At 48.5% G+C, this 11,997-nt stretch overlaps 1 protein-coding gene and 1 long non-coding RNA gene across 2 annotated transcripts; one reads left to right on the forward strand and one right to left on the reverse strand.

Moving 5' to 3' along the window:
* Positions 1 to 3,549: 3,549 nt before the first annotated feature.
* On the forward strand, positions 3,550 to 11,468 carry LOC125752821 (uncharacterized). The gene is made up of 2 exons (XR_007403217.1): positions 3,550 to 4,004; positions 11,205 to 11,468. It is a non-coding gene; the product is annotated as an uncharacterized LOC125752821 (long non-coding RNA).
* TMSB10 (thymosin beta 10) lies at positions 3,996 to 5,072 on the reverse strand. Its single transcript, XM_025453766.3, has 3 exons — positions 4,913 to 5,072; positions 4,549 to 4,663; positions 3,996 to 4,282 (listed from the first exon to the last, which is right to left on the reverse strand). The coding sequence occupies exons 2-3, from the start codon at positions 4,646 to 4,648 to the stop codon at positions 4,248 to 4,250; spliced, it is 135 nt and encodes a 44-aa protein (XP_025309551.1). The 5' UTR covers positions 4,649 to 4,663; positions 4,913 to 5,072; the 3' UTR covers positions 3,996 to 4,247.
* Positions 11,469 to 11,997: the final 529 nt, after the last annotated feature.

Genomic DNA, 11,997 nt, shown 5'->3' on the forward strand with positions numbered 1-11,997 from the left:
CACTCACTGGATGCTCAAAAAAGGCATGCCGAATTAAAATGAACCAGAACACAGCCTCTGTATTTCAGAGAAATCAGCAGTCCAATATCTAAAATCTTTTAACTGATTGAGACTCACAGTTGCTCTCTGGGTAATATACAGCTTTCTGTCAATAGCCTCAATTGTGAATTAACCGTATTTCTCCTCCTTGTAATCGCATTGTGTCCTGAACTGGGCTCTAGGAGGGAAATGAAGATGTTTGGCTTTCTTGCACCATGGTAACTTTCACATACCCACCATGCTTGGGCTCTGTCAATGCATAATAGAACCAACATTCAGACAGTGGTTGGGCCTGGTAGCAGCATGGCTTTAGCATAGCCAAGACGAGGCCAGGTGATATTTCAGCTGTAATTCAAGAAGTATTTATTTAAGTATGCATTATGTGCTGGCTACAGTGTATTATGTGCTGGCTTCAATTAATAAGAATCCTTCTCTATTCAGTCCAGACAGGAAGGTGATGCATGTGCCCAGGTACCAGCAGAGAGGTAAAGATAGGAGCTGAGAGGAGAAAGAGAATGTCTTTGCTGGGAAATCTAAGAGGGCTAATCAGAGAAAGTGGTGATTGGTAGGGTCTGGTAGGTTGGTTAATATTTGACTAATTAGAAAAGAGACAGGAGGGGCACCTTGGTGGCTCAGTGGTTGAGGGTCTGCCTTCAGCTCAGGGCGTGATCCTGGGATCCTGGGGTAGAGTCCCGCATCGGGCTCCCCACAAGGAACCTGCTTCTCCCTCTCCCTGTGTCTCTGCCTCTCTCTGTGTCTCTCATGAATAAATAAATAAAATCTTTAAAAAAAGAAAAAAGAGGGTCACTCAAAGTGGGGAAAATATTCAGGAGGGCTTGTTTACACAATTTTCAGCTTTTTCCTCTGAATTAATTGTATATTGCCTTAGAATCTGGGAATCTTTAGCTCTTCATAGGATTAAAAAATCTTTTTTTAAAAGTATTTTATTATTTATTCATGAGAGATACAGAGAGAGAGGCAGAGACACAGGCAGAGGGAGAAGCAGGTTCCCCTCAGGGAGTCCGATGCAAGACTTGATCCCCGGGCCAGGATCACGACCTGAGCTGAAGGCAGATGCTCAGCCACTGAGCCACCCAGGTGTCCAAAAAAATCTTTTCATTCAAGTAAAACACACAGACAGCAAACTGCATGTGACTGCTCATTGTAAGTATTTATCTTGATTTTTTTTTTAAGATTTTATTTATTTATTAATGAGAGAGAGAGGTAGACACACAGGCAGAGGGAGAAGCAGGCTCCATGCAGGAAGCCTGACGCAGGACTCGATCCTGGGTCTCCAGAATCAGGCCCTGGGCTGAAGGTGGCACTAAACCGCTGAGCCACCCGGGCTGCTCTTCTTGATGGTTTTTTACACATGTACACACCCTTGTAACTACCACTCTGATCGAGGTATACAACATTTTAATCACCCTGGGAGGTTCTGCTGACTTTTATTATTAGAAATCATTTTTGCCTTTTCTAGAATTTCATCGAAATAAAATCGTACAATTAGATATTAGTACTTGGTTCTTTTTTATTGTTGAGTAACCTAATGATTGAGAAATTGTGCAAATATATCAAATTTGTCTATCCATTCTGTTGAGAGACATAAGGGGTGTTTTTGCTCTTTGGTTAATATGAATAAGGCTGCCAGGAACATATCCTTTGGTGGATCATACACTCATTTCTCTGGGATATGTAAGTAGGAAGGGTGTTGCTGGGTCATTGGGTTGCTTATGTTCATCTTTTGTAGATTGGGATTGGGGTCTGAAGTGGGAGGAGGGGGCTGTCTTGTGGAACTGAGCCCTTGATCTATGGGGTTTGCATTAACTCCAGGTAGATAGTGTCAGACTGAATTGAGGGGATGAGAAAGTCACGGGAATCTTCTAAGTCAGGGGGCCCTGGGAAATGGGGTTCTGCTCTCCAGGGTGGACCCACAGGGAGTCTGTGGAATCCAAAGGGAGAGAACATGCGATTGGTGTCCCAGACAAGGCCCTGGGGAGGAGGCTGGGGCTGAAGAGGCCTTAGGTTGACTGCCCAGACAGGATTTGAAGTGCCCATGAGGAGCACCTATGGAGCTCAGAGGTGGAGGGTGCTTGAGGTGAGGGGTCAGGAGGCACCTATCAGCAACCAACCTTGTAACAGTTGCCAAGTACTTCAAAATCTGCCTCCTCTGTCTCCTGCCTTCTCACACCTCACCTCCCTGCGGCTTGCTCACTCCACCCCAGCTGCTTCTGCCCCGGGTCATCCAACACACTCTTCTCTCAAGGCCCCTGCATTTGTGTTCCCCCTCCTGGAACCTCTTGTCTTATCCAGAGGCCTCCCTTGACTGACCTATTGAAAATTGGTCACTTCCACTCCCTCTCCAGCCCCGGCACACTTGTCTCCCCACACCCAGCCTGCTTTACCTTCAGGGCCCTTCTCACCAGCAGACCTACTGTTACTGTCTGAAGGGAGTAGTGATTTCTTCTGTTCCCTTTTCATTAACCTCCTAACAATAGACCCTACCAGGGTCGATTATGCTCAAATAGTAAATGCTCATGAAATCTCATGAAACGTTTGACACAACAGATGTTCCAAACCTTGGCTTATGGAATCCCCCAAAGCACATCCTTGGTCCTAAATTCTGGCTCACTACTCACTGGCTGTGTGACTTCAGCAAATTCCCTAGCCTCTTTGACCTTAGTTTCCCCATCTACAAAATGGGATAGTTATCATAGTGTCTTAATAGTTTCTGAGAACTAAAAATCCTAAGACAATCCCTGGCTCAAAGCAGACCCTCAGTGAAAGTTCACGTACCCCCCCCCCGCCCCCCCCCGCCCCCCGGTATTTCTCTCTTCCTTCCTTACCACATCCCCACCCCCTTAGGTGCACTCACCCTCCACAGCACAGGTCTCACTGCGGAATCACTCCTTTGTGCAAAATGGGCAGTGGCTCCCTTAGCCTAGCTGTCCCTGCTCTGGTCTACTGTGGCTGCCTGTCTTATCCACCAGGGTTTTAGGTTTGTGGACAGGGATCACACCTCATTCAAATTACTCCTCACCCAGCATCCAGCCCATTATGGGGAGACAAAAATGTGGGACAAATCACTAAGGAAGGTGTCCTCACCTCCCTTTTTAGGAGAAAATTTCACTCCTGGGACCATAAGCCAGTCTCTTCCATTCCAGAACGCCCTGCAGGGTCCCCACCTCCCATCCACTCCTCCCTTCTGGGTTGGTCTCCCTCTTCTCTAGGGTGTAACCCTGCAGGGCTCTGCTGCTAGGTCCCAGCCCTCCCTCCACACACCCACCCTTCCGGCTGCTCCCAGCACAGGAGGCAGCTCAGCCTAGCACTCCCTCTAACGGTTAGCTTTTGTGGAAGGTTCTGCACTAGGGTTGAAAGACAAAAAGCTAGGCTGTTCCCTCCAGCTCTGATGTTCCTGCTGTGGTTTTCCCTCCCGGATCCCGCCTTTGTTTTCTAAATTCCACCGCCTTAAGTTCCAAGAAAGCCTCCAGGAGACTTTTGTGACCTCACCCAATTTCCAACATTCCAGATATAGCAGCTTACCCCTTTCTTCTCAGACTTTAAATCACTGTTCTCTTTCCGGGTGTGAATCAGAACTATGAAGCCAGAGAAACAGTGGGAAGGTAAAAGCTTATCAAAAGCAAATCCTTAAAAAAAAAAAAAAAAACCCAAATCCTGCTCCCCTGAAAATGCATTTTCCCAAAGAGCTTCCAGGAACGACAGTGAGGTTAAATTTTACACGGTGTGATCAGAAGAAGAGCTGAGCAGCTAACAATAACCCACAAAATCTCAGGGAGAAGCAGGGAAGGCCAAAATTAAAAAGGGTCCCTGCAAACCGGCCGTTTGTTCCGAGACCCCCTCCCGCTCTGCGGCAGCGACTCGACTCCAGCGCGTCGGGCTCTGCTGCAGCGACACTGCCCACGCGTTCCCAACCAAGACTCAGACCACGCCAGCCATGCCACGAGGTGTGTTTTATTTTCATTAATCATACAAATAATTTGCTATAATATCCCAGGGCAAACCGGAGAATTTGGCAGTCCGATTGGGGGGGTCCCCTCAGAGACCCGCAAGGCCGGTGGCGTCGGCGCGGAGTGCCCGGGTTCACAGTGCAGCCTGTCGCTCGTGTCCATCTTGCAGGTGGCTCTTCCTCCTCCACATCACGACTGGGGTGTCTCGAAGATGACGGGGGTGGGGGATCCTGTAGGTTCTTAGGAAATCTCACTCCGCTTCTCCTGCTCAATGGCTGTGGAGAGCAGGAAAGCAGGGACGGGGGGATGAGGACCGCTGGCACCCCCCCACCCCCACCCCCACCCCGAGGCACCCCGGGGGCTGGGGATCGAGAAAGGGGCTTGGGGCTGGGGAGACACGCGCTTCGGGGAACAGAAGGGGGGCCGGGGCGGGGTCCTCGAAAAGGGCGGGGCGGGGTGGGGCGGGGGCGGGGGCGCCGGGCTGGGGGCGCGGGGCGCGGGCGGGGGCGCGGGGCGCGGGCGGGGCGCGGGGCGCGCTTACTCTCTTTGGTCGGCAGGGTGTTCTTCTCCTGCGTCTCCGTCTTCTTCAGCTTGGCCTTATCGAAGCTGGCGATTTCCCCCATGTCTGGCTTGTCTGCCATGTTCTTAGAGCGACCCTAGTGGGCAGAGCGAGGCGGTTGGCCCGCGGCCGGGCGCCAGGGCCCCTCCGCCTCGCCGCCGCCTCCCGACGTGGCACTGGGCCGGGGCGTTGCCGGCGGCCGCGGCCGGGGACCTGGGCGCGTCCCGCACCCCCGTGCTCGCCCCAGGGCGTGGCCCACCGGCCGGGCGTCCCGTCGGGGAGGCGCGCCCGCCGCGCGGCCAGGTGCCCCCCGCACCCCCGTGCCCCCGCCCTCGGCCACGCTCACCGAGGAGTTCCGCTGCGAGCCCGCGCCGGCTGCTCCCACTCGCGTTGCTGCAGCAAGAGACAAAAGAGCGGCGCCCGCCCCTCGCCTTATATACGCCGCGCCCCGCCCCGCCCCGCGCCCGCCGCAGCGGGGCGGTCCTGGGAGGCGGAGGGCGGGGGCGGGGGCGGGGCGGGGCGGGGGCAGCGCGGGCCGCTCCCTCCCCGCCGCGCCCTGGGCCCTCGCCTCGCGGGCTGCGCGCCCTTCTTCCTGAGCGCGGCCCCGGCCCCCCGCGCCCCCGGGTCGCCGTCACCCTGCGGCAGACGCCGTCGGCGCCACCGGGGTGGGGGGTGGGCGCTGGGCCCTGGCCTTGCTGCGGGGGCTGTGCTCCCCTCCCCGGGAATCTGCTGCCCCCCCCCCGCCCCAGCCCCGAACGGGCGCGGGGTCGGCGGGGGAGGGGTGGGTGTGTGTGTGTGTGTGTGTGTGTGTGTAGCACGTAGTTGTAGGTGCGGATGGATGTGCGGCCTTGCACGCGGACTCTGCAGTACTCCCTGCTCGCTGGAGATCCCCCATCCCTGCCCTCTTTTCCCGTCTCCTGCCTTTGCCTCCGCCCACCCAGGGAGACCCCCCCCAACTCCGCTTTTTCTCTCCTTGTGGAGGCTGAGCCCTAAAAGAATCTGAGCCGAGGGTCCCTAAAAATGAACGGACGGGGGAAACAGGTTTCCACTGCCCTTTGCTCAGATTGGGCTGCTTGCCCTCCCGCCGTGGTCTGCGTGCCCCGGGCTGGGCGGCCCTTGCAGGAGCGGTGGCGGGTGTTCCTTACGTGCTGGTGACAAGCTTTGTCTGAAGGGCGGTGGTGGGAGCTGGCAGTCCGAGGGGCCTCTCTCTATTCCTTCTCTCTCAGGGCTCTAGAAACACTGGGTCGGAGGGTGTGGTTTTCCTCCTTGGAAGTTAACCTTGAAGATTCCCTGCAAATGTTATTTTCCTTATTAACCCGTTATAGGAGTGGTGTAATGTGATTGTTCAAATCTTTCTTAGAAAAGTTGTATTTTCAGTTGCATTATCTAAGGATGTTTAGATAGTAAGCTCCGTAAATTAACAACGGGGGAGGGGGAAACTGGTCGTTGTTTTCTTTGTCTGAACTTTTCAAGTGTCAAGGGGTGTAATTAGCAAGCTCTGTTAAAGTGGGATTTGGTGGAAACATCCTGAATTCTGTTCACGCCTTCCTGATTTTACCTGCTTCTCTCACATTCCCTTGGTGTGTTTGGAACAGAAGGAAGTGCATTTAGGCTTATAAATGTGATATACCAAACTCCTTGTGTGGCTTTGGGCAAGTCTTCCTACACCTCGGTTTCTTCCTTTGTAAAACAGCTTTAGCATAAACCTTAAGTGAGATCATAGAAAAGGCCTCAAGTGGAAGCCTAATGTGGCAGCCCTACAAGACTGCCGCACTCACACTTCTTTAGTGTATCAGTCAACTATCTCCCCAATATGCTGTGTAACAAACTACTCCAAAACGCAGTGGCTTAAAGTAATAATCAGTTATTTTTGCTCATCCATCTGCTGGTCAGTCAGCTGCTATTGGATTGGGCTAGACTGGGCTTGGTTCCAAGCTGCAGGTTGGATCTAGGTCTGCTCATCAGGTGTCTCATCCTCTGGACCAGGATCTAGCTGGTGCTTTTCTTCTCAAGGTGATGGCAGAAGACTAAGAGGGTGTAGCACAGAAGAGTGTAGAAGTGATGAAATGTGTGTAAAAGCCTATTATGTCACATCATGTCTATGAACATCCCATTGGCCAAACCCATTGCTAAGGGAATGGCGAAGTATATTCCACCCGTGGTGGCGGAGGGAGGGAAATGAATATTTCTGGAATAAAAATATTCCAACTTCACAGTCAGGGTAGGCAAACAGCTGTAGCAAACAGCCCCCAAGGTGGTGGGTTAGAGCAATAAGAACTTATTTCCCATTCATGCAGCAACACTATAGGCTGATGTTTTGGTCAGGTAGCTTACCTCCAAGTAGTGGCTCAGACGCTCAGGCATCTCTCATGTCACTCTGCCCTCCTCTAGGTCCTAGAAGCTTATTCATCCAGCCAGTGGGTAGTAAAAGAGGAAAAAAAAATACAGGACTGTACCAGAGTTTTTATGGACCAGTCTTAGAGGTAGTCTCCATTGTTCCTGCCCTCATCTCTTTGGCTAGGACTTAGTCACATGGTCTTACCTAACTGTGAGGGAGGCTGGGAATATTGTCAAGCTGTGTACCCAGGAGAAAAAGAAAGCAGAAAAAAAAAAAAAAAAAGAAAAAGAAAAAGAAAGCAGGTTTGGATGGACTTGGAACATTCTCTGCCATACACTATTGAAGAATCTGCCAAACTTGAGTGTGAAAGTATCCAGACTTCCTGAGACATCAGCTCTTTGGAGGGTCTCACTGGCACTTGATTCCTTTTCAGATGCAATGCCAAGCATTATTTAGATATTACCTTATAGGGCCCCACCTTTGGCTTGAGAGCATTTGTCCTAATTTGGACCCATGGTGAATTCCAATTCCAACTTTTATTTTGGAAACAAAGGAATCTATTTCTTCTAGATACAACTGTAATATAGGTTTCAAAGTCTTTAACTATGCAGGATTCCTAAACAAAGGAGCTTAAGGGGACTTGCAGGCATTCTTTATTCTTAGTTTTGTGGTGCATCTCTAAGAAAGTGGGTAGCCTCTTTGGCATTTGTTACTTAAGGATTCTCATCCAATCTATTGGTCTCATCCAATCCCATGGGTAGTGTTTTTAAAACATGTGCATATTCTTTGACACTTCTCTCACTATTTCTTGAGTATAAACTGTCCTTTATGACTTTCTTCTACTAAATGAAACATGACAGAAGTTATGCTTTTGCATTTATTAGACTAGAACATAAAAGGCCATGGGGCGCTGCCTGACTCTTAGGATGACTTTGCACTCTGAGAAAACCAAGCACCTGTAAGGAAAGGATACTTGTAGGCATTCCAGCTATAGCCTCAGCTGAGGTCTGAGCCAACAGCTAGTATCAACCATTAAACAGGCAAACAGATGAGCTTCAAATAGCCTTGGCTAATGCAGGGTGGAACCAACACAAGTTGTCCCTGGCCAAATTATAGGTTCGTGGGCAAAATCAACTTGTAGTTGGTTTAAGTCACTAGCTTTGGGATGCTTTGTTATGCAGCAGCACCATGAGATGGAAAAATCATAACCTAGTGGTGTCAGGGTCTTCAGGTCCCATTTGGGGACTTTCCCTAAATATCTTTCACAATACTCACACATATGCTTATATAGTAAATGTCAAATATCCATGAAGTATCTGGCAGTGTTCTCTGGATGTAGAAGATGTAAAGATGATGAGACTCTCGAATTATATATAAGTCTAGTGTGGTAAATGAATTATTCTAAGTCAATCAACAAGCTCATGCTCATGCCTTGCATTTACTTATGACTTGGGTGTCATTTATGTCTGACAACATTTCAGCCTGCTGCTTGGAACAGATTGTATACTGTTAACAGATGGTATTGAGAGCTGAACCACTCAACTCCAATTACATTTCCATTTTCTTTGTTGAGAAAGATGCTTTGGAAAATGTCGAGCTAATAAGAGGGAGCTAATGGACTCCTGATGAGTGTCAACTGCTGGGTGGGGAGGTGGGGGAGGCGGTTGGTTGGCAGGGGTGGGGAGAGCTTTTGGAGATTTACTGTGGGGCAACATTCCTCAGGCCTGTTCAATTTGACAATTTTTTAAAAAATTGGGGACTTCTATGGGGATGTAGATAGCATGCAAATTATATTAAGAAGGATGTAGGGCAGCCCTGGTGGCTCAGCGGTTTAGCCCACCTTCAGCCCAGGGCGTGATCCTGAAGACCTGGGATCAAGTCCCACGTCGGGCTCCCTGCACGGAGCCTGCTTCTCCCTCTGTCTGTGTCTCTGCCTCTCTCTCTGTGTGTCTCTCATGAATAAATAAATAAAATCTTAAAAAAAAAAAAAAAAGAAGGATGTAACCCTGCAAACACTAAGGCAAGCGGGATCTAGCAAGGATATAGACAGAATATGAGATTGGACCTGATAGGGGCAGATGCAGGGCCTGCTAGGTCTGACCACCAACCCTACAAGTACAGACAGACATGATTAACACAATTACCTCTCAAGAGGTGAATTTTGTGGCTGTGTGAATAAGAAGAAAGAGTTCAGTCCAGGTTTCCCTTGGCTGTAAGGAAGATATTCAGTCTGCTTTCAGAGTCTTTCTTTGCTTTGCTGAAATACTCATGTTAGATGTACCTTTCTTATTTCATTTAGAAAGTTGCTTAAGTGTCCTCTCCTCAGAAAACCTTCCTTGACCACCTATACAGAGTAACAACACTATCATTTTCTCAACCTTTACCTTTTTTCATCTTTCTTCATAGAATTCATCTCTATCAAATGTGCTATATATTCATTTATTTGTTTACTGTCTCTTGCTCTGCACTAGGGAATGGAAGACCTCATCTGTCTGGTTTACCATTGCATCCCCAGCACCAAATGCAATGCCTGACCCTAGAAGTGCTTAATCAATATTCTTTGGACAATACATAAAATTCTTTTTTTTTTTTTTAAGATTTATTTATGTATTTGAGAGAGAGAGGGCAGGAAGTGGCAGAGTGAGAGGGAGAGAGAATCCCATGCAGGTTCCGTGCTGAGTGCAAGCCTAACATGGGGCTGGATCTCATCATCCTGAGATTACAACTTGAACCAAAACCAAGAGTCCAGTGCTTAACCAACTGCACCACTAAGGCACCCTGATGCATAAAATTCTTAATCAAAATGAAATAAGCTATTCTGGGAGAAGTGAGGAGTTCTCTGTCATTGGAGGCATTCAATGAGAAGTGGATAGCCAAGTATGTGGACAGTTAGATGGTTCAAACCTTGTGCTGAGTAAGCTCACAGAAACATTTTCTTCTCTCCAGATGACCTTTCTGGTCCTTCTTTTGCTGTTATTTTAGTTGTGAAACAGCCGCCTTTCCGGTACTGGTTTTGCCAACGTGAGAATAGCGTGTGACCCTCATACAAAGGAGATACGGGGAGCAAAGAAGTAAGACTGTGACCTCTGTGTTCTCTACGCCATCAAAATGCTGTTTCTCTTTGTAGGTCATGGAATTTAAGGACTTGTCTGAGATAAAATTATGAAGAAGGGAAAGTGGGGCTTTGAGGTACAGTCTTGCTGATGATTGTTCTACTCTGGAGATGTGTGGAAGGAAACCCTTTATTTATCTATCTATATATCTATTTATTTTTAAAGATTTTATTTATAATTCATGGGAGATACACACACACACACAGAGGCAGAGGGAGAAGCAGGATCCATGCAGGGAGCCTGATGTGGGACTCGATTCCGGGTCTCCAGGATCACACCCTGGCTGAGCAGCGCTAAACCGCTGCCGTGCTGCCTGGAAACCCCTTATTTAAACCTTGGCAGCTGCATCAGTCGCCTAAGTGGCTAACAGCCCCAGTGTGAGTGGGAATATTATTGTTCCAGTTTTCATCTCTGGTGCTAGAATAACAATAATCATGGTGACTAACATTATTGAGTGGCTGTCATGCTCCTCCCTGTGCAAAGGACTTTTCTGGGTGTTATCTCACTTGATCCTCACTGAAGCAGTGTGAAATGGCACTATTTTGATCATTTCTGCTTTATATAGCATAGGATCTGAGACTTGGTCAAGGTCGTGCTGCAAGTAATTGGCGTTGTTGAAATTTGAATCCAGATCTGGCTGATTCCAAGCCCTGAACTCTTAACCATGGCACCACTGTTGTCTAGATGTTGTGGCCGGGTTTGTGCACTTGGATCCTGGATCCAGCTGGTGTATGTATTTTGTTTGGCCACACTAAGTTTAACCTGGGAAGATTTCCGCATCAAGATCTATATTTTCTCAGGGCAGCATTGTGATTAGCAGTTGCACCCTTGAAATGGGCCATGTCCTCTTCCCTTTACTGGATTTTCTACCACTCCATAATGTCTTCCCAGCATGGAGACCAGGGTCAGTTGTCATTTATCATATCTGTACTGGTGTGTTCCTTATAGTAGAGAAATATTTCTTGTTCCCAGGCCTCTCTCTGTGGAAGTCAACTTTTAAGATCCTGCCTCTTGCTCCCAACCTTGTGAAGTCTCCCTCCCTCCCACAGGATGGGGTCTGTGTGACCAATGTTATATGGCAGAGGAGTCATGTGTCCTTTCTGAAGTTAAGTTGTAAAAGAGTATAATTTCCATTTTGGTGCCTGGCTTTATCTTTCTTTCTCTTGTATCTCTCATTCTGGGGGAAGCCAGCTGCCATGCTGTGAGCAGTTCTCTGGAGAGGACCATGTTGTGAGGAGCTCAAGTCTGTGGCCAACAGCCAGTGTGGAGCAGAGGCTATCAACAAGTGGGTTGGGAAGTGAGTCCTCTGGTCAAAGTTGAGTCTTCAGATGGCTGCAGCTCTGGGTGACAGTTTGACTGTAACCTCCTCGGAGACCCTGAGCCAGAACCGCTGGGCCAAGCCATTCCCAAAAACTGTGAGATAATAAATGTTTGCAGTTTTATGTTGCTAAGATTTGGAGTAGTTTGTTGCTCAGCAATAGACAAACTAGTTCACCACCAGAAGTGGGGAGAATAGGTAGATCAAGAGTACCATGTAGTTAAAAAATTACGAAAGAGCCTATTTGTCTGTGGAAGTAAAGAATCCCTATATCATTATGAAGCCTAGAAGCCTAGTAAGAACTATGTATATGGGAAAGATAACCATGACAGTCTCAATGAGCCAGGCCTGTTTTACTTCTTCACATGGTCTACCTGACTCCTCTAGGTCTTTGAGTCTTTCAAGCTCGCTGTAAAGCAATGGTTTTCAAACCTTCTGACCTTGATGATCGCCTCCCTTCCCAAGAAGTGCATAAAGTACATTTCAAGCTGTGACTCACATGAGCAGGTACAAATGAAACAAAAGTTCCCTAGAACTTATTCACTTTCACTATGAGTGATATCCTCTAAGCTTCTCTGTTCTATTCATTTTCATTTTTAAAAACTTCGTTTTGCAATGATTGTAGACTCACAGAAAGTTGCAAAGCTGGTACACTGAGGTTC

Source organism: Canis lupus, chromosome 17 (assembly GCF_003254725.2).
Source record: "Canis lupus dingo isolate Sandy chromosome 17, ASM325472v2, whole genome shotgun sequence".
Classification (NCBI taxonomy): domain Eukaryota; kingdom Metazoa; phylum Chordata; class Mammalia; order Carnivora; family Canidae; genus Canis; species Canis lupus.